The sequence below is a fragment of the Accipiter gentilis genome, chromosome 7, assembly GCF_929443795.1.
Source record: "Accipiter gentilis chromosome 7, bAccGen1.1, whole genome shotgun sequence".
NCBI lineage: Eukaryota > Metazoa > Chordata > Aves > Accipitriformes > Accipitridae > Astur > Astur gentilis.
The window spans coordinates 32575466-32594425 of NC_064886.1; the positions used below are offsets into that span (position 1 = coordinate 32575466).

At 40.2% G+C, this 18960-nt stretch overlaps 1 protein-coding gene across 1 annotated transcript in view; it reads right to left on the bottom strand.

Moving 5' to 3' along the window:
* Positions 1-13306, bottom strand: part of RHPN2 (rhophilin Rho GTPase binding protein 2) — a 30706-nt gene extending 17400 nt beyond the window's left edge. Inside the window, exons 1-2 of the mRNA XM_049804678.1 lie at positions 13174-13306; positions 2318-2433 (exon numbers count right to left, since the gene is read on the bottom strand). Of these exons, the coding sequence (XP_049660635.1) occupies positions 2318-2433; positions 13174-13242 (185 nt within the window). The 5' untranslated portion in view covers positions 13243-13306. The remainder of the gene's footprint in view (positions 1-2317; positions 2434-13173) is intronic.
* Between the last annotated feature and the right edge of the window lie 5654 nt (positions 13307-18960).

Consider the following 18960-nt stretch of genomic DNA (forward strand, 5'->3'; position numbering starts at 1 on the left):
CTTTAAGATAAAATTCACCTTCATCAATATTTATGAACAACCCCCTCATACATCTAGGCTCCACTTGGAATAATCCTCCAGTTTTATGGAGCACCTTGGTGAAGAACTAGTTATTCCAAGGCTTAAACTCTAAGCTTGTACTTCATATTATATATATATGCATTATATGCGAATCTTCTATGCTGTACTTTATTGAATACCTGAGATTGCTTAAATTAAGCAATGTTAACATCTGCTGCCTGCATAAGCCAAACTGGACACAAATATAGGGTAGAGTGGATCTTCCTTGGTAAAGGCAGCACTACATAGATAACTGGGCTAACTTCGATGCTAGCAGTAATTTAATTGCCATGTTGCTAAGGCTCCATGTTTGGTCTAGCTTACCATCCTCCACAAAAGGGATTCTAATATCTTTTTCAGAAACCCCAATGTTCTATCCAGGTGAACTTCTATAATACAGCTATATAGCTCTCAACTTCCATGCAATTTAGAGTTAATTTGATTAACTTTTCATGTTTTTGCACTGTAGACATACTTTGTAAATGACAAACAGCAAAAGACAGCAACAGGGGCAATGTGATATCCTTGAGATCCATATAACTCTACTCTGAATTCAGTTTTAACTCAGAACTTCCAGAACAAAAGAAAACAAGGAGAGGGTGACTTTCAGAATTTGTAAAAACAAAAGTCTTTGCACTATATGGATCATTTGTTTCAAGCCTAGCGTTTACTTTCAGCCAAAAGTAAAGAAACACGCGTTTCCAGTTTTTTTCTCAAGTCCTATTGCAGGAGGCTCCTTGTGGACAGCAATTGGTTTGCTTCTTTTAGAACTTGATGAAATGCAAACAGAATCTGAAAACATAAAGCTTGTTTATTTATGTTTTTCCTTAGGAGACCATAAATACATCTAGTCATCTGAACTGTTTACTGGTCGGTTTACTTTTAAAATTACTTCTTTCAAAGAACTAGCAAGTTGTAATAGACTAACAGGTATAAATTCATTCTAGATTTTTAATAACTTAGAAAGAAGTCTGATCGTCTACTCTTCAAATAGACTTAGTTCCCACTCTTGTCAGTCACAACTTCAGTATTTCAGCAGCTAATATTGGTATCAGGAGCCAAACTTTAGGACGTCTTTAGGTTGAATGTTAGAGTAGCCAGTGTTCACATTAGATATTACTCATCTCTTTAGCCTTTCCAAAACACTCCTGAGTTGGCATGCAGAAACATCTACTCGATGAACAGTGTTCAGTTTCAAAAGCAGATATAAGAATTTTTCTATGTGTACAGAAGGTAGCAAAAGACCCCAAGACTTACTCCTTAAGTCAATTACCAGGAAACAAAGCAAAATTAAGTCAGTCACAGAGGCTAAAACTACCAACTCTCTTGCCAAGAGTGGAGATAAAGGCAGGTGACAGGCAAAGAGCAACCCATCAATTAATGGCAAGTGTAAAAAACATTAATTTATCCAAGCATTTTCACTTCTCCAAGGGAAGTATATTGACCAGGTTTTTGTTCTTAGAGATCCGTTGTTGCTCCAGTTGCAGAGAAACAGATACTGTAGCAGACTATTGCAGATGAGTATTGGGGAAATTCTCAGTTCTTCCGTGTAACAGAGGGATGGATTGTTAGAAAGCTACAGGACTGTTTGCTAAGCAGTTAATCACAGGATATAATAGCCTCAAGACACAGTCAACATAAGGCTATTCCTATGGGGACAGCCACGTAAGAAACCGTCTTAAAAAAAAAAATAAATGACAAAATATAATAGATAAAGGGTAAAGTCTCTTCCAGTTACTTCAAACCGTGGGAGAATTTGGTGGCAACTGTAACCCAGCTCAAATTAGACGTGCAGTACCCTGCTACTCCTGTATCACTACTACATGGAATAAATAAGGCAACTGACGGTCCTTTCCTCTGTGGAGCACAGATCTAAAGGATCAGCATAGCAACAATACCTTTAAGGTGTAAAAAGGACTCATTATAATATTCAGCAAGGTTCACTTGTCATTATTACTAGCAATAAAGCTGATCAAACAGAGCAACATAAGCTAGTCTAACATCCAGCTTGTTTGCTACAGCATAGCAGCTTTGAAAGTGCACTTTATAGCAGGTAATGACTCTATAGAGCTACAGCATTAAAAAAAACTTCAGGGAGATTCACAGAGCATCCAGCAGTAATTTATGCAGCATATTAGGGGAGCAGTTAGGCAGACTGGGAAAAAGCAATAGCTAAGAGACTTTTTAAATTTTTTTTTTTTTTTTTTTTTAATAATTTGTTGCCTAGGCAAGAGAACTAGTAAGTCATGATACATACCTTAGAAGATTTTCAGCACCAGCTCTCATTCTTACTGCTCTTAAGATCTGTTGGTTTAGGACAGCTCTTTGGTTTTGCAGTTTGCTTCGACCAGTCTCAGCAAGAGGATTACATCCCTAGAATTAAGGAAAAAAGTTTTTTTGTTGCTGTTGGAAGAGACTGAAAAGGGAGTAACACTGAATTTGAATGAACTTTAATGGCATGAGTTCTGTATAAATACAAATTAACTACATTGACATCAATGATGAATGACTGACAGTGTTTCTTTCCTCAAACCTGGTCATTAAAAGAGAAAGAGACACCATGACCAAAGTATCTGACATTAAAATCCAGGCAGAAAATATTTGTTTTAAAGCTTATGTACATGTGTGAGCCAGTCTGCTCTCCCCTAAAAATCTTTTAAAGCTGTTTTCCAATTATAACCAAATTTGACAGAGTGTTATTGAGTTTCTACAGGTTCCATAAAAACAGTATCCAGCAAGGCAGTAACTCCTATCAAAGCTTCTGCTTAACCTTTGCAAAACATCTCCAGTTCCACATTGGGATATATGCAGCCTTGAAATACAATTCTGTCAAAAACAGGCTTTGGTGGCACCACTGCTCACAGTTTTAAGAACCCTTCTAAGGATCTCTGCTCTTGTTCCTTCTAGCACCGAGACCTTCAGTACAATTCCTACCCCTCCTTCCCTAGGTTCCTCTCTTTACATCTCAAGCTTATTTTTGGCACAATACTGCTTATCTGTACAGCTCTTCTTCACACCCAGGAAATGCTCTTGGATCTTTAAGTCTACCCTGCCCTAACCCAACAGCACCTTTGCATACTGCACTAAAAAGGTAAAACATGAATAAATATTTTCATCTGTGTATGTTCACAGTGCCAGATGCAATGATTAATCAGTCCATCAGTTTTTCTTGTTACCTGTTGGCCAAAAACAGATTATATATTGATAGCTCAGTATCAAGTAAGACAGGAAATGGAATATGAGATAGGATAAGATTGGATATGGAATAATAGAGCTTGACAGGGTAAGATGATGATTATACCTTCAGATACTCATCAGATTAAGCCCTTAAAAAGTAAAGCATGGAATCCAGAATTCACAAAAATGCTCCTGTGTACATGCATACCTTACACAAGCACAGGACTCAAACTACTGCAACCTGTGCTTGAGCAGGACTGAGCCATTGTATTGTGGTGAGCACTTACAAGGAAAAACTGTTATGGATGAATAGGACTGCATGTTTGTCTTTTTTTTTTGGGGGGGGGGGGGGGGGGAAACACAATCTTATCACCTTTTTAAAAAAGGTTAGAAGTTGCACTTCCACTTTTTTATTCTTTGCCCCTGCCCCCACCTTTTTTTGAAGTATCAAATGTCTTTGAATATTAATACTCATTTATAGCCAACCAGCACATCCCTGCAGCCTTAACTACTGACTCTGAAGCAAGTAAGACCACTCTGTTTTAAGGCTTACAGTTAATTAAAGCATGTCCTTTTGAGTGGCCTTGCTGGGTATCATTACAAAGGTTATCAGGGTCCTACTGGATCATGCCTTACACAAGAAGGGGGCTCAGATCTGTCTGATACAAGTCTTCCCTCAAGTACTCCAGCCACTAAATTATGCATGATTTTGTACCTCTCCCTCTTCCTTTTGATTAGAAAAATTTGGTTTTGATATAATAGCATTTAAAAGTCTCTCAACAAACTCTAATTATAAGTGGTCAAGCAATGAAGTACCAGCACAACAAAAGCAACTATTTAAATAGAACATGAGGTTCTAATCATCTACTTGAAGTTCAGTTCTTATTTAGGTTCACAAGTGAAAGCAAATTGACTTGACAATGGAGAAACGAGCCGATCAATCCAGATTACACTAGTTCAACTGAGAAAGCACTTAGCCCAATATTGTTAATTTTAAATCTCTAGTTTGAAAAGTTTGTAATAAATAGGTGAAATGACAGGAAGCTTGTGCAAACATCTTCAGAAGCACTGTTTGCCAGATAACTTGAAAAAACATGCCACATTAAATTATTCTTATTGCAGAAATGTTTCTGTATTGAAATACCAATTACAGCAGAAGCCCAAAACTTGGGTGTGCAGTATACACTCTCTTCATTGAGAAAGCACTGGCAGCAAGCACAATACACAGAAGATGAACTTCTTACTGGAAAGGACATGGACACGTAGCAAACTCATTCATTCATTCATCTCAGATTAACAGCCCTTTAACTACTAAACACTTTACACTCCTTTACAGGTTTACATGCAGAGACATAAGCAAGGCACACCTAAAGGTACAATGTGGTCTTGTACCCACAAGTTGCTTTCTGCTCTTAGCCTGTTTCTTTTTCTGGGCTGCCACTGTTTTTCCAATTTTGCTTTTTCTTCACTTTGTGTTGTATAATCTTTCTCTACTACTGGTATTCAAAGTCTTCTCTCCTTCCATTCTATCCATGCCATTTTTCATTTGAACCTTGCCAAATTATTTCCTCTTGCTTTCTCCATTCAGTTTGAATACTTGATTCTCATCTTGGGACTGTCATCTCTATATCCCTGTATAGGTCTGTGATGCTTTCTTCCAACTTCTTTCTTGCCCACTTAGTTCAAGCATCCTTCCTAAACACATCCTTGCCTTTGCCCTTATCTCCATTTTCTCTGTAAAGCTGCAGCTTCTTTCCAGAACTCCTTGTCCTTCCTGTGTGCCAAACAAGTTTTGTGACATCATTCAAATACTTCTTTACAGCTCTACTTCTGAGAAATTTTTCAGGAAGATCAAATGCCTGATTCCCAAGCCCATTAAACTCAGTAGATGTGGTGTGTTTATTTCAGTGGACCTTTGATCGAGCTCCAGCCCAGAAATCAAACAAGCTCCCATTGAACGATGAGTGCAAAACTGCAATGATCTTAAACTCTGTGCAAAGAGAAAAAGTGGCAGAGATGTTTCCCTGTATTTCAGGACCAGCCACTAATCTCTGTATGAAGCTTTAATGCAAAAACAGGCCTGGGGCCTAAGAGGACAAGGCACTGACAGACCGAGGCATCCGTATCACCTCCAGTGTGCCTGGAAGTGCTGTCTTCTTGATGAAAGGCTTCTTGTAGATAGAGGAGTCTGTTTTCAGGATAGGCTCACCTGCTGCAAGCATATATCTCCCATTTACTTGTCAAGGCGTATAAAGAATTGTATTTTACCTTTTGGAAAACATTGCTTTTTACATCTCCTGTACAAGGGGTAGGGACACTCAGCTAGTTTGTGTTCATTTGCAGGCTTGAACTCTTTATGTAATCAGGCTGCCAGAAAACTTATGGGTAGAAGTCTGCATAGAGGACAGTGAAAATAACCAGCATCTGCAAAAAAACATAGGAAATAAAGAATCTGGGGAAGATTCCCCCTTATGTAAAGCATAAGTTTTGCATACTAAAAAATTATTTTGCAGTCAGGTCCAAGAAGTGTTTAATTTTGGTTTCTTCCATGTAGAAGATCGCTCCCCCAGACAGCATTTGTACTTGGTTCACATTTGGACAATCCCAAGAATGTTAATGTTCAGTTCATTACAATATCTGGCAGCCAAACTTCCCAGCGGTTTCCACACCTACTGTTTCATTGCTTGTCAACAGGATGCTAGATGCTTCATTTAATTACTGTTTATTTCTTTGCTGAGCCGAGACAACTTGGAGAGTAAACTGGATTTTACCCTGGCTTATACACTATCAGTAAAATTATTAAATAGCAACAAAAGAATGGTTATCACTAGGAAGCTGCAAAAATGACCAAGAATGGAGTATGATTTAAGCTTTCACTGCATGCATTTGGGGGGGGGGGGGGGGGGGGGGGGGGGACACACAAGTAAATCGAGTAACTTTGCTGTGGAGAAAATTCAAATAATAAACTCAGCTATCTGTTTTAGAGCCTTTTTTCCCCCCTCAGAGCATAGCTGCACTTCATAAAGCAGTGTTTAAAGTGCTAAAATATTATTATCCTTAGCTCCTGAACCAATAAAAGCTTTTTAAAACCTGATGTTCAGTTAGCTAGTTACTTTATTTCTTCCTGCTTGGTTGAACAGCATTGTTGAACTGTAGAATCAGGAAGCTGATATGTTTTTAATGTATCATTGTCAGAGGCAAGACCTATACAAGAGTTACAGATTCTTTCCATGTGTTATTTATGTACCTAGTCAGGTAACATCTTGAAAGAAACAGACACTGATATTAGACAAATAAACATGCACCTCCTGATGAAGGCTGGCCTGTACAGGGCCTGCATGTTTGATCACAATCCTTTAACTAATTAATGGGGTGAGCTGACAGATTCCAATGGGATTGCTGCTCATCTCTTGTTAGAACTAATGCCTGAGCTTTGGTGGCAGGACATCCCACTGGGGTTTATTTTTAAGTTTATAAACATTATCCCACACACACTTATTTGGCAAACACTTGTATTATGAATGCCTGTGGTATCTCAGTGTGACACTGTCAGACCAGGCACAGCCAGCTCAACAGCAGGAGCTCAAGCAGAGCTAGGAAGCAGATGACTGACAGTTCAGGACTCACGTGGGATTTTGGGGAGATTTTATTCTACCAGAGACAGCAGCTAGGCAAGCCTGCAGTCAGGTACTCCAGTTTAGCTATGGATAGACAGCATCTTGCTTCTGTATAAGACACCAGTGCTTACCTCCCATCAGAAGGAGCCTTAAAATCCCCCAGTCTAAGGGTTATAGACAGTATCTCTGTGATTTTCCAAGTTTAGGCTCTAGGCCTTGAGAAATTACCTACTACAGAGGGAAGATAGCTGTCAAAAGTATGGTTCCCAAATAAAGAAGCAGTTGTATTTAATTTGAATGCCAGGAAGTTCTTTCTTCAAGACAGAAGTATTTTTTAGTATCAGAAATCCATTTGAGATGGACACAAAAATAATGACTATTTGCCAAACAATGAGTAATTGCAGTAAGCATTTCAAATTAACATAAATATGATTTATGAAGTAGTGGTTTTAACTCTTAAGATGAGCCACAGACTGAAGGTGACACAGAGTTGAAACTAGGTGTGCCTTCTTGCTTAAAATAAAGCATTCCTTTCCAGCCAGTACAACCTGTGCTGCTTGTCAAGCCCAGTATTGTACACAAATGGCCATATCCTCCAGATATTTAAACGTGTATGCAATTTAACTTACGCACATAACTTCTTTGGCTGTAACAGCAATTGTAGTAAACAGCATGATTCACACCAGTATGTCTAGAACTGATCCTAAGTCCTGCTAAATTATTATGTTTATTTCCTTACCTTCTTCCACTACTATAATTAAAGTTTCTCTTTGCATGTTCCCATTAGTTCAGTTTGAAATTTTAGCTATATACTGCAAGTCTTTCAATAGTAGAAGTTTCATACGAGTTAAAAAACAAAAAAAAAAAAAGCAGGAAGATCTGGTCTTCCAGAGCCTAGTCTACTTGTGCCATGAACAAGTATTTTACAGTTCTAAGTTCCTGGCCCCAAAGATTAATATAAAGTTTTAGAACTAATTATTGTATTAAATTCCAAATACGTATTTTCTATACAATATTCCATTTTGTCACACCACTTACTAAGCAAAATGAAAATTAGTAATTCATCAGAGATGTCTGTCTCTTGACTAACCAAGTTGCAGATGATTCTTAGTTTCACATGAAGGCCTACTTTCAGTTTTAGTTTTTATGAATTTGTATATAATGAGTGGATATGGCATGACAGGGAGCATGAATCATCACAACATTGTTTCGGTCCCACCAGGCAAGTGGAAAGAGAACAAATAGGCAAATAAATATTCCTGTGTCAATGCTAATGTTGACGGTTGCCTGGCTACTAATGACTAAAAAGAGCCACATGAGCTGAATGCCAGTGGAAGCACAAGCATAGCAGGTTGGCAAACTGAGACATTGGAGGGGGAAGCCCTGCAGAAGAAACCCCAAAAGCTAAGGAGGGGAAGGAGAGAGAGTAATTAGGAAAGTGCTGATTCATGAGCTGGTTACCATACCTATCATCATTTTCAGCCTGGTGCTTCATTTATAGAACTGCTCGTTTTCTGTTTTTAGCCTTTCCCCCTGACAGGAAGGACTAATATATACTGTCTTTCTTTTTGAATCATCAGCTTCGTCTATATGATAAGTATCTAGCCTCACAGATGGAACCAAAGCTTTAAGAAAGGGAAAAGAAAATATGCATCTCCATTAAACTGATCAGAATCTAAAGATTCATTAAGCTAGCTGTCCTACTGCTCTGCCTCTACGTAGCACAAAGGACTGCTATCCAAAACAACCAAATTGAAGACCGGATGCTTAGTGTTGTACCAGCAGATGTTTGGAGAGCTACAGAAGGGGTAACCTTGGAAAATGAACTATGGCTTTTTCTTATCATTTATTGCAACTTCCTGACTGATTAGGGAATTTGCAAAGTTACAGTCTAAGGTGTTACAAAGCAGCAAACCAAGACAGGAAAGATATAGTAGAAAGAACTTGCTAGGTATCTCTTCCTTGCACTGCTCCTACCCCCCCCCCAAAAAAACCAAACAAACAAAAAAACAAACCACACCAAAAAAAAAACACAAACAGGGCAGGCATAGCCCTACTAATAGATCACCACACAAGTGTTGGATACTGTCACTGGATGACTACTACTTTATAAATATCCTGAGTTCTGTATATTGACATGTTTTGGGGATATTTACTTTGTGAAAACTTGCTGGTTAAGTGGGGTGGGGTGCTGTAATGAAAAAAGAAAAGAAAAAAAAAAGAAGGGGGGAACAGCTTGAAAAAGAGACCTGTTTTTCCACAAGAATTCAAAAGTAACAAAAAAAACAAAAAAAAAAAACCAACAGGAAGAGGTCTGAGAGGCCAAGTGATCCACAGAACCATGGCAGGCTTGAAGAATCACTCTCCCAGAGGTAGGAGAAGCATCTTGTATAAGCAAAGCAGCACACAAGGACAGACCTGCTTTAATTACTATTGGTCTGTTGAAAAGTCCTTCCTGTCTAAATGCTTTGCTCTACTTCTAAAACAAATTGTTCTTTGCTCTTATCATTATTTTTGTCATTATTTTCTGCTGACCACAGACTTTCATAAGGAACAAAGATTGGAGACAGAATCTGGATGGACATGCAGGACATGCATAGCTGATTCACAGGTTGCTGCCAGTAATAGCGAAAGAATGTGGAACTCTGCACAAAGGAGGTCAAGGCAGGAGGCTGACGGTCCAAGAGCACTCACACCACCCAGGAGTACAGGTACAGTTTGCTCTGGCAATGTACTATGGAATACACTGAACTAAGCTATCCACATGTGATGCGATTTGAGATAAAACAGTAGTAGAAACAGTTTCCTAGTGCATTATCTTCCCAGAAAGTAAAAAGTTCTAGACAGAACCTCCATGTTCTTTTTGATGGAAAGTAAGGCACTTCTTCCACTTTGCCATATCCTCTTCAGGACACCAGCAAGGTTTTTTTTGTTGTGGTTTGGTTTGGTTTTAAAACCAAAATCCTTCTCATGAGTTTGGCTGCAGCTAATCAAATGGTTAAAGAGAGTTGTTTTGGAGGCAAGGTATAAGGGGAAGGGAATAGGGGTAACACTGACAGAGTTGCATATACCCTGTGTGGCTACACAGGTAATCTCCTTAAAACTAGATATTTAGGGGGGAAAAAAACCCAAACTAAAAACCCCAAACCACAAAACAGCCAAGCCAGCTCAAAGCATCTTATAGTTTTAAGGAAAATTTAATTTTGCCTATATAAATATGACAGGCCTTTGCCATGGGGAAAAAGGAGATAATGGACAGAGATGGGGTAAAGGAAAGAGGACAAGGTTCCTACAGAGCAGCTCTGACATCACTGGAAAGGAATGGAGAGAGGGAGTCTGAGGAAAGGTGCAAGTGGACTGCAGTAGCTGCCACCCATCACATCTCAGACTCACCTGGCAGTGTCACAGCAAGCCTAACTTTCTAGTGTGGTAACAGAAGTCAAAGCAGGAAACAGGACTGTGCATGTGTTTCTACATTCCTGGTCACAGCCCTTTACATAGAGCCAGTCATAGTTTTACAGGGCCTCCTCCCTACAGGAGAATTAAGTTGTTTTACATATTGCAACTTGGGGGTACTGAGGGTTGTTTTCTGTTATGCTGTATTTAAGACTTCAAAAAGCGTAATACACAAAAGGGCACTATACAAACTTTGAGCATACTTCCCACATTATTCCATTCATCAAAAGAAAATATCAAAAGTCTAAAACAAATGGATATTGTACGAGTTGCTCAATTTTTCTCAACTATAAAATTTCATCGTGCACAATATTCTTGCAAAGTATGGAAGGCAACCTCATTGTGTAAATAGGGCTTGTGAGCAGGACTGATACAAAGCAAGTGTTTTCACCTGCTCCACAGCTTACAGAATAAAAAGGTCAATTAAGTAAATATCTTTTGATCTAAGAACACAAGAACTAGCCTTGGAAACTGGTGTGATTCTGCACCAACACTACTGGTAAACCAACTCTCAAATCCTTTTAGGAAAACAAAAAGTACTGCGATTTAAAAAGGGCCAGGAAAGCGATACAAAAGAACTTGGGGGAGGGTGGTGGGGGTGGGGAGAAGACCCATGGACACACATGAACAGCTCAATCACTAGTTTCAGTTACATGAAATCACCTAGCATACCATTCCAATGAACACGTAAAGCCTGAAGATACTATGTTCAAAGTATCTCCTTGGGTTCACAGCTTCTATCTGTTCAAGATTCCAGGAGTGGGATTGTTCTGGTTGGCATTTTTTCCTCCCTCCTTCTCTTAGAACTATTGAGTCAGAATGAAAGCTCTGATCTTTGAGACCATTCAACTAATGTATAACAAGGAATACCAGTTTCCTGCTTACATCTAACTTTTAGGGACAAAAGGCTTTGAGTATCTAGCCTGATCTGAAGTTTACAACTTTTTAATAAAGACACTCAGGAGCTAGATGAACCTTTCAAAGATCTGATTGAACAGAGGGAAGAATGTTCCACTACAACACTGGCTCACCCAGATTTAATATCAGATTCATATCCATTTTCTACTGTTTTAAGACTTAAGTAATTCAAAAGTGGGAAATATGCTCATGATAGATATAAAATTGATCTTACAGTATTTTCATTATGAGAGAAACTTCATTCTTGTCCAGGATATGGGTTTTACACTCATCTAATGCTGTTTCAGTTAATTTAACCCTAACGTACAACTTAATTTAATATAAACTCGGTCCTTTAGCAAATCTGAGTGCACGAGATATACTCCTCTTATGACTTACGAAGCACAACTTGGCTATTAAACTTCAGTTAGTCCTCGTCAGTAAAAAAGAAACAGGTTTAAGAGTTGATTTATTTAACTTAACGAACTTGACAAATTCATGAAAAGTCAGCTTTTTTACTAATGTGCCTCAAGGCAGTCTACAAGCATCCCCTACTATAGAAAACAAAGCTGTGAAAACTCTAAATAATTACAACTTTTGGAAATAAATTACATGATTTCCTGCTACAGACTACTAAGAAAGAAGTGATTACTCACCAAATATTGTAGTAAGATTACTCAAATGAAGAAACCAGACAAGATTTGGTCAAAGTCTGTCTAGTTATTTTACGTGGCTGCACTGATTCCTTGGGCACAGGTAAATCTTGGCTCTTTCCAGCTGCAGTTCCTCTGCTAAAGGGCAATATTGTTGCTTAAGCTCCTGCAGGCTTATGAATTTGGTGACTACCAGGGGCAAAAACCGGACAGCCTGTAAAGAGGACACAGCGCAAAGCTTATGTGCCTCCCCACTGTGTAATTCAGGTAGCAGATGAAGTGCATCGTAGCAATATTTTTGTCCAGAGGAGAGCAGCAACAACCTGATGTATGAGGCTTTTTTTTTTTTCCCCTCCATAGAATAAACTATTTATGGTCTCTGATCCAGAATCTACACCAAAACCCCCGTATACCTACACTTTTATTTGAAGCCCATCAACAAAAGTTACAGGCGCGGAGAACTTAAAAACAGCGAGAGAATGCTGAATCAATGCTTCCCGAAAACGGCACTTACTGCCCTTTACCTCCGGTGAAGTTCACAGAAGCCCACAGGGCTGCATTACAGGCGATACTTAACTATAATTACTGTTGTGTAGAAAGAACTCAGGTGCAGGTTATGGCATAAGCCGCCCACTCAGTCTGAAAAGTAATTAGTGTCGACGTTCACTAAAAACTTCCTAACGAGTCTGTTAACTTCATTGCCTTACTCCAGTAAACTTTCTTACAGGTACACAAGGCAATTTACTAGAGAGCGAGCGAGGATACGCTGAGAGGAGCGAACAGGGAAGAGCGCAGGGGAAAAGAAAAAGAAAAAAAAAAAAAAAAAGGCGGCAAGAAGAAGGCCGTCAAGTGGAATTTCGCTCGTTTTGTACAGGTATGAGTGCTCCTGTCCTTCAAAGTGAAGCCCAGCTCAGAAGCAGCGGAGGGTCGGTCGCTGCGGCGGCGGCCGCCACCCGGGACCCCGCGGAGCGCCCCGCCCGCGCTGCCGCCAGCTCAGCGCGTACTCCCCAGCCGGGGCCCGGCTGCGGGCGCTCCCCTGCCCCTGGCCAGGCAGAGGTGCTCAGCCACAGCCGAGGTCCCCACCTCGCCTCCTTCCTTCCCTCGCCCCCCCCCCCCCCCCCCCCCAACACCCGGAGGCAGCTCCCCGGCCGCCTCGGGCTGCCGACGGACAGAGCTCACGATGCTTGGCCAGGAGAAAGCGGCCCGCCAGCGGCGGACAGTTCGGACCGCCGAACCCCAAGCGCCTGCGGCGCGGGGCTGCCCGGGACACACAGCCCACGGGGCACACGGCCCACCGCCCCCGAGCCTCCCACCTTCCGAAAGTAGCCGTCCTCCGCCGGCTCCGCCGCCTGGCAGCCGCGGGGCGGCAGGGCGTCTGTCATCTCCGGGCGAGCCAGCCGTCCCTCCGCCGCTGCGAGCCGAGCGCTGCTGTGGGGAGCCGCGACCCTGCGGGAAATGTCGGCGCTGCCCCAGGGCGCCGCCCGGCTCCACCTCCGGTGGCGGCGGGGAGGAGCTGCCCCGCCCCACAGCGCTGCCCCTCCGCCGCCCCGGCGAGGTCCTTGCGGCGACCGCCGAGCCGCTCCCCGCCGGGTGAGGTGCCACTCGTCCGGAGACAGGGCTGTGGCTGTGACCGACTCTGCCGCGGCCCGCCGGCCTTATCTGGGGGAGGGCAGGAGCCCGGGAGAGATCCCAGAGCCCGGGAAGCTGGAGGGGCTCCAGCCCTGGCCCCTGATAAGGGCAACAGTATCTCGGTGAAAGGCAGGGCTGGCCCCGGCTCCGGGAAGCTGTTGTGGGATCAACCTCGGCATTGCAAAAATCTGCAGTGTGTTCGCACTGAAAACCTCCTGTCTTTGGAATATGCCGTTGTGTAACTGGTTTCGCAAATGTCGTTACTGGACGATCGTGTAGGGAAATCGCCGATATCGGTTCCGACTACTAGCCAGGCCTAACCTACGGCGTTATGCGGGCATTTAAAGATGTGATACAGCAAAATACTTGAAACGATATTGCCAAACTTGTCTTCTCCCCCTCCCTTCTCTTCTCTTTTTTCATCTTTCTTACGAGTATGGTGTAGTTGTGCCAGGAAAAAAAATCTGAAAAGGCAACGTTTCTTTATTAAAGGAAAAATACCTTAGGAATTACATCCTTAACTGAAACTTCCTTTGAAAACACCGGTGTCTCCAGAGAGTTATGCAGAGCAGTCTGGTTAAGCTGTGTCTACTGCCTGTTTTTAAGGAAGAAGTCTAGAGCCAGCAACCCAGAAATTGGGATCCAAAGATCTGCTGCTGCCTCTCGAAGTCAGCTGAATTTTGTTCTTCCCAATTTTGTTCACTCTCACCCCAGTACTTCTTCCTTTTTTTTTTCAATAAATCTAAAGATACTGGATTAATGTATCAAATTATGTGTTAAATAAAAATAGGTAAAAGTGGGAAAGTAGTTTAACTTGCTCCAGTCTCTATTCAGAGGGTGTAAAAAATGTTTTATATTATTTTTTATGCTATTAGAAAATGTACTTACCTGCCAAATTAAAAAGGATTTTAAATTTAAATCTTGCAAAGCCGTGTAAAACTCCAATGCAATACATATAATTTAGTTTAAGTTAATATAAACAAGAGATAAATGAGTAATTTGCCAGCGTAGCCCATGCTGATACAATCTGGTAATTAAAACAGTATTAATGGGACCATCTTAGGAGTTTGCACTGCTTTCACTGGATTTATTGAAAACTGATCTTATTGAAAGGCTACAGCTATTACTCCAAATAAAGTCCTAAGAGTTTGTAGCCAGGCCAAAGGGTCAGACAGTTAAAAACACAACAAGTGACTTAATCATGGTTATGTGTCAAACAGAAATTTGCAGAAGTTTCTGCACTGTGTAATACCAAAGATAACTTCTAACATATCTTGGTGACAAAATGCAGCCTTTCTTTGTTGCTGGTGGAGTCTTTGAATAAAATGAAATTAGCAGTGCTACACCCAGCAAATTTCTACAGCAAATTCCAGAAAGCCCAAGGTGGGTCTTCCAGGCTTCTTCCCCTGTCTTTAGTGTCCTGGGTATGTTGCCCAACACTCTCACAACTTCCAGATTAGACCATGCCTTCCCCTCACTTGGATAAAGGGTACTTCATCATGACTGCATTAGGACTGATATCATATTTCTTAAGTAAATCACTGTAAGTTTTGTCTACATATGGTGAATATGCTTTTTTGCAAAACGCACACGTTGATTATATGGTGTCAGTAGCTAGGGCTGAGCAGTGTAATGGCTGGGTAGGAGTGCTCCCTGACCCTGGAATGTAAATTGCAGCTTAGAACATTCCAAAACCTGATTTACCCTCAAAAAAACTTGTCCCTGCTCTTCTCGCCAGATGGTTAAACATCTTGTCTCCAGTAGCTTTTTGGTTGCTATTACAATTCCTAGATAGAGGTGGGTTCCTACCGCAGACTTTCTCAGTTTCTCACGATATGGAACACATGCACTCAGAAAAAGGGGCATACAGATGCAGAAGTTTGGTTGATATTAATATTAGAAGAGAGTAAATTCAGTGATCTGTTGCACTGGATGTGGCACTATCTCTGAGAAAGCATCAAATACTTAAGAATTTGCATCCAAAGAAGATAGGTATGTTGTGCCTAAAGTACTGAAATTGAAGCAATGAATATTATCTCTGCATCAAATCTCTTTGTTTTACAGAACTCGATGCTATCTGGCTTTGTGCATCTTCACAGATAAACCAGCCAGATGATCCAAACAATAACCACACTGAAAACAGGCACAAAATGGCAGAGCTTGAGTTGTCCCAGATTTTGCCCCACAATAGTAAAGATAAGAGGGACCAGAATTTGGATAGCCTTACCACAGACACACAATAGTATATATGATATATATGTACATGTATACATTATGTGCCATATTTCTGTTATGTTTGTATCACTCCACTTGCTCAGTCAATCCTGTTCTTCTCCCCTTCCCCCATATAGGTGAATATATGAAATTCCATCTTTATTCTTCTCTTCGGCCACCAGGAAATGGTCTCAGTTTGGGAAATTCATTTCCTGCTGCAGTGTGCTGATGGAGTGTTACATACTGAAGATATGAATCTGCTTTGACTTAGTAAGGACTGTTGCCATTCTCTGGAAAGAGAATGTTCCTTTTTTTTGTGATTTTTACAGACCTTGCAGCTACAGGATGGTAACAGGTGCCTCAAAGACAGCTTTTGTCCCAGAGACACACGGACGCCTATCAGCAAAAGCACGTTAGAATGATACTGTATGAAGGGAGAAGTAGGCACCGACTCCTGCTGTTTCTCAGGGTAGATTCTTGAATTCTGAACCTGACACATGGTTACATATTTCTTTTCCTGTTGTGGTGGCTTTGAATATTAAACTTCTGTTTTGAGAGGACAGACAAAAAGATTTTGTTAGTAACCCTGACAGCCTATAGCTTTACCGTCAATGAATTAAACTGCAGCAAGTTAGTCAAGTGAGTATCATCCTTTATTTCTGAATATTGCAGTTCTTAATGAGCAAATGTCCGGCTACTGTAGGGGAGTTTTAGGTGAGGAGAGAGGAAAAGGGATCATAGGCTCTTCCCCCTCCACGCCCCCCCCGCCCCCAACTCTTTCCACATAAGTATTTGGGGGAAAAAAAGATGGAGAATGGCAAAAACAGGGCACGGGGGAACAGTAGCAACAGTTATGTGAATCTGCTTGTAGACTGTTACAAGTTTAAAAGGTGTAGGATATTTTCAAGTTAGAAAATGTTGAGAGTAAAGAATGGGAAGGTGTTCTCATAAACAAAAGACGTTCTGCATTTTATGACAGATGAATTGAAAAGTGACCAGACAGGAACTGCAAGTAAGAAGTGCCAGTAGAAGGTTTCCTTACCAATAAATTTACTGAGGGATAGCAAAATGGTATAAAAATGGTACACAACCTGAGTATAAGGGCCTTGGATGGCCATGGTATGGTTGGCTATAGGTACAGCATTTCACTGCTGCTTCTTCAAATTAACAGTGTGGGGCACTTGTTAACTGCAACTTTAACTTCACTGTAAATAAAATCCCATTTCCTATTGAATAGCTAATGTGCTTTGACTGTTCTGCTGTGAGATCAGATTGGAAATAAGACATTGCAGTTTCAGTGGGGATTAAGAACGTAGTAAGGCCAAACATGGGCACAATCGTGATGACACTTTTACCAGATAATGCCTTGCCTTTAGCTGAGATCCATAGATAAAAATCTGTGTACTTAAGGACAATATTCGTTATCTCTTTTTTTTGCTCTTCATTGTTTAAAAAAATGAAAATTAGCACTTTGTAGAAGCTAAAACAATGCCTCAGGGTCTGTACTTCACACGTCTCTTTCATCAACTGATACAGTAGCCATGTGTTGGCAGGAAGAATATTCAGGGGAATATTCCCATTGAACACAAGATAAGGCAGAGGTGAAGTCAAGCTGACTGTTTTTGCTGTGTTTTGAAAAATAAAAAGGTAGTGGATTTAATATTGTATTTTTATACTTTCTGTACTTCTGTTTTCCTTTTTTAACATGTTTTTAACACCCCTGTAAATGAATCAAATTTTTCCTTCCTTCTTTTATGTATCAGTTATGCTGCTTTTAGTCTGAAGTTCCATTGACTCACATAACAATAAGTTATCTATTTGAGGAACTGGTTTTAAAGAATATAACAAAAGCTATAGGAAGACACTTTTATGGTCGACGTTCTTGATGCACTAATTCAAAAGTAGATGTTGAAAATTTATTGCAAAACTAAAGCCTGAAGTCCATCTGGCTTAGGGGCTCAATTTCAGCATTATATGTACTAGCAATTATTTGAGCATTCATTCAAAATGTAGAATTTTTTTTTTCACCAACCAAATGACTGTAAAAGAATTTATTTTAAACCTAAGCTATCCAGATTTACTAATATTTTAGTTTCATTACAATTATCAAAAGACACTGGAATTAGTCTTGTTTAACAGCTACAAATAGCAATTGTCACCTGGTTTAACAATTATAAACAGGAGATAGAGTTTACCATGGAGAAGGAAATACCACTGGGATGCAAATAAAATTCTAACCTGATAAAACCCTTAAAGAGAAAAAAACTTCGAGATTTGATTACCCCAACTCTTTGAACATAACAGATAAGACACTCAAAAGATTTTCTGTTAACATTGTGCAAAAAAAAGGTTTATTTAAGCCTGTGTGTTAAATCAAAGGCACATAGAATTGACTATTCAGGAACAATTATTTCCTAAACAAAGAGAAACTGCAACTGTGCTAACAACTCATTTTGCCACTATACGTTCTAGCTAACTGCTTACTAATTAGTAATGATGAGAAAAGATAATGCATGTAGATAAATGTCTGTGGCTTCTACTATATTGTTTTTAAGTGGATTGGAGACCTAAATTAAACAGAGTACTTCATATTTGCATGGAACCGTGTAAATATTTCCTATGGAAACATGAAACCACATGAAACTCAGGTAGTTTCACTGTGAAAGAAACCAGTTCTGTGTATACAAACATACACAAATACTGGGTTAGAGAATGCTTCACTAAACTTGCAGAAGTCTTATTTATTAAGGGCAGGCATCTCTTAGAGACTGTGTTGTGATTTATTTTCAAGGATTTCAAGAAACTGATGATACTTGCTTATAAAAGTTGTGGATTGGTAGAATCTATCGTCAGCACAAAATGAAGCGGTTTTTGTTTGGGTTTGTGGTCGTTTGGGTTTTTTGTTTGTTTGTTTTCTAAATTTGTAATATATTGTTCTTGTAGTGAATCTGAGTATTAATGTAAAACGTAAGCTTGAGAAACCAAATTCATCAAAATCGCCATTATGAGTTTCTCGTGAATAACACCGTGAAAAGCCACAAAATTAAAAACCAAATTTTGAACACTTGGGTCTTACTGGTAAATATTTATTGGTTCTTACGTGCTCTTTGTATAAAATACATCCAGTGGAAGTTTTTCTCATTATGAAAGACTCCCCAACGAGGTGCAGAGGTACCTGAAAGCGTTGAGGGATGAAGCTCTTTTAGTAAAGGTTTGAATGCAGAGACTTCTGCACGGATTCCTGTGCGCATTTTTTT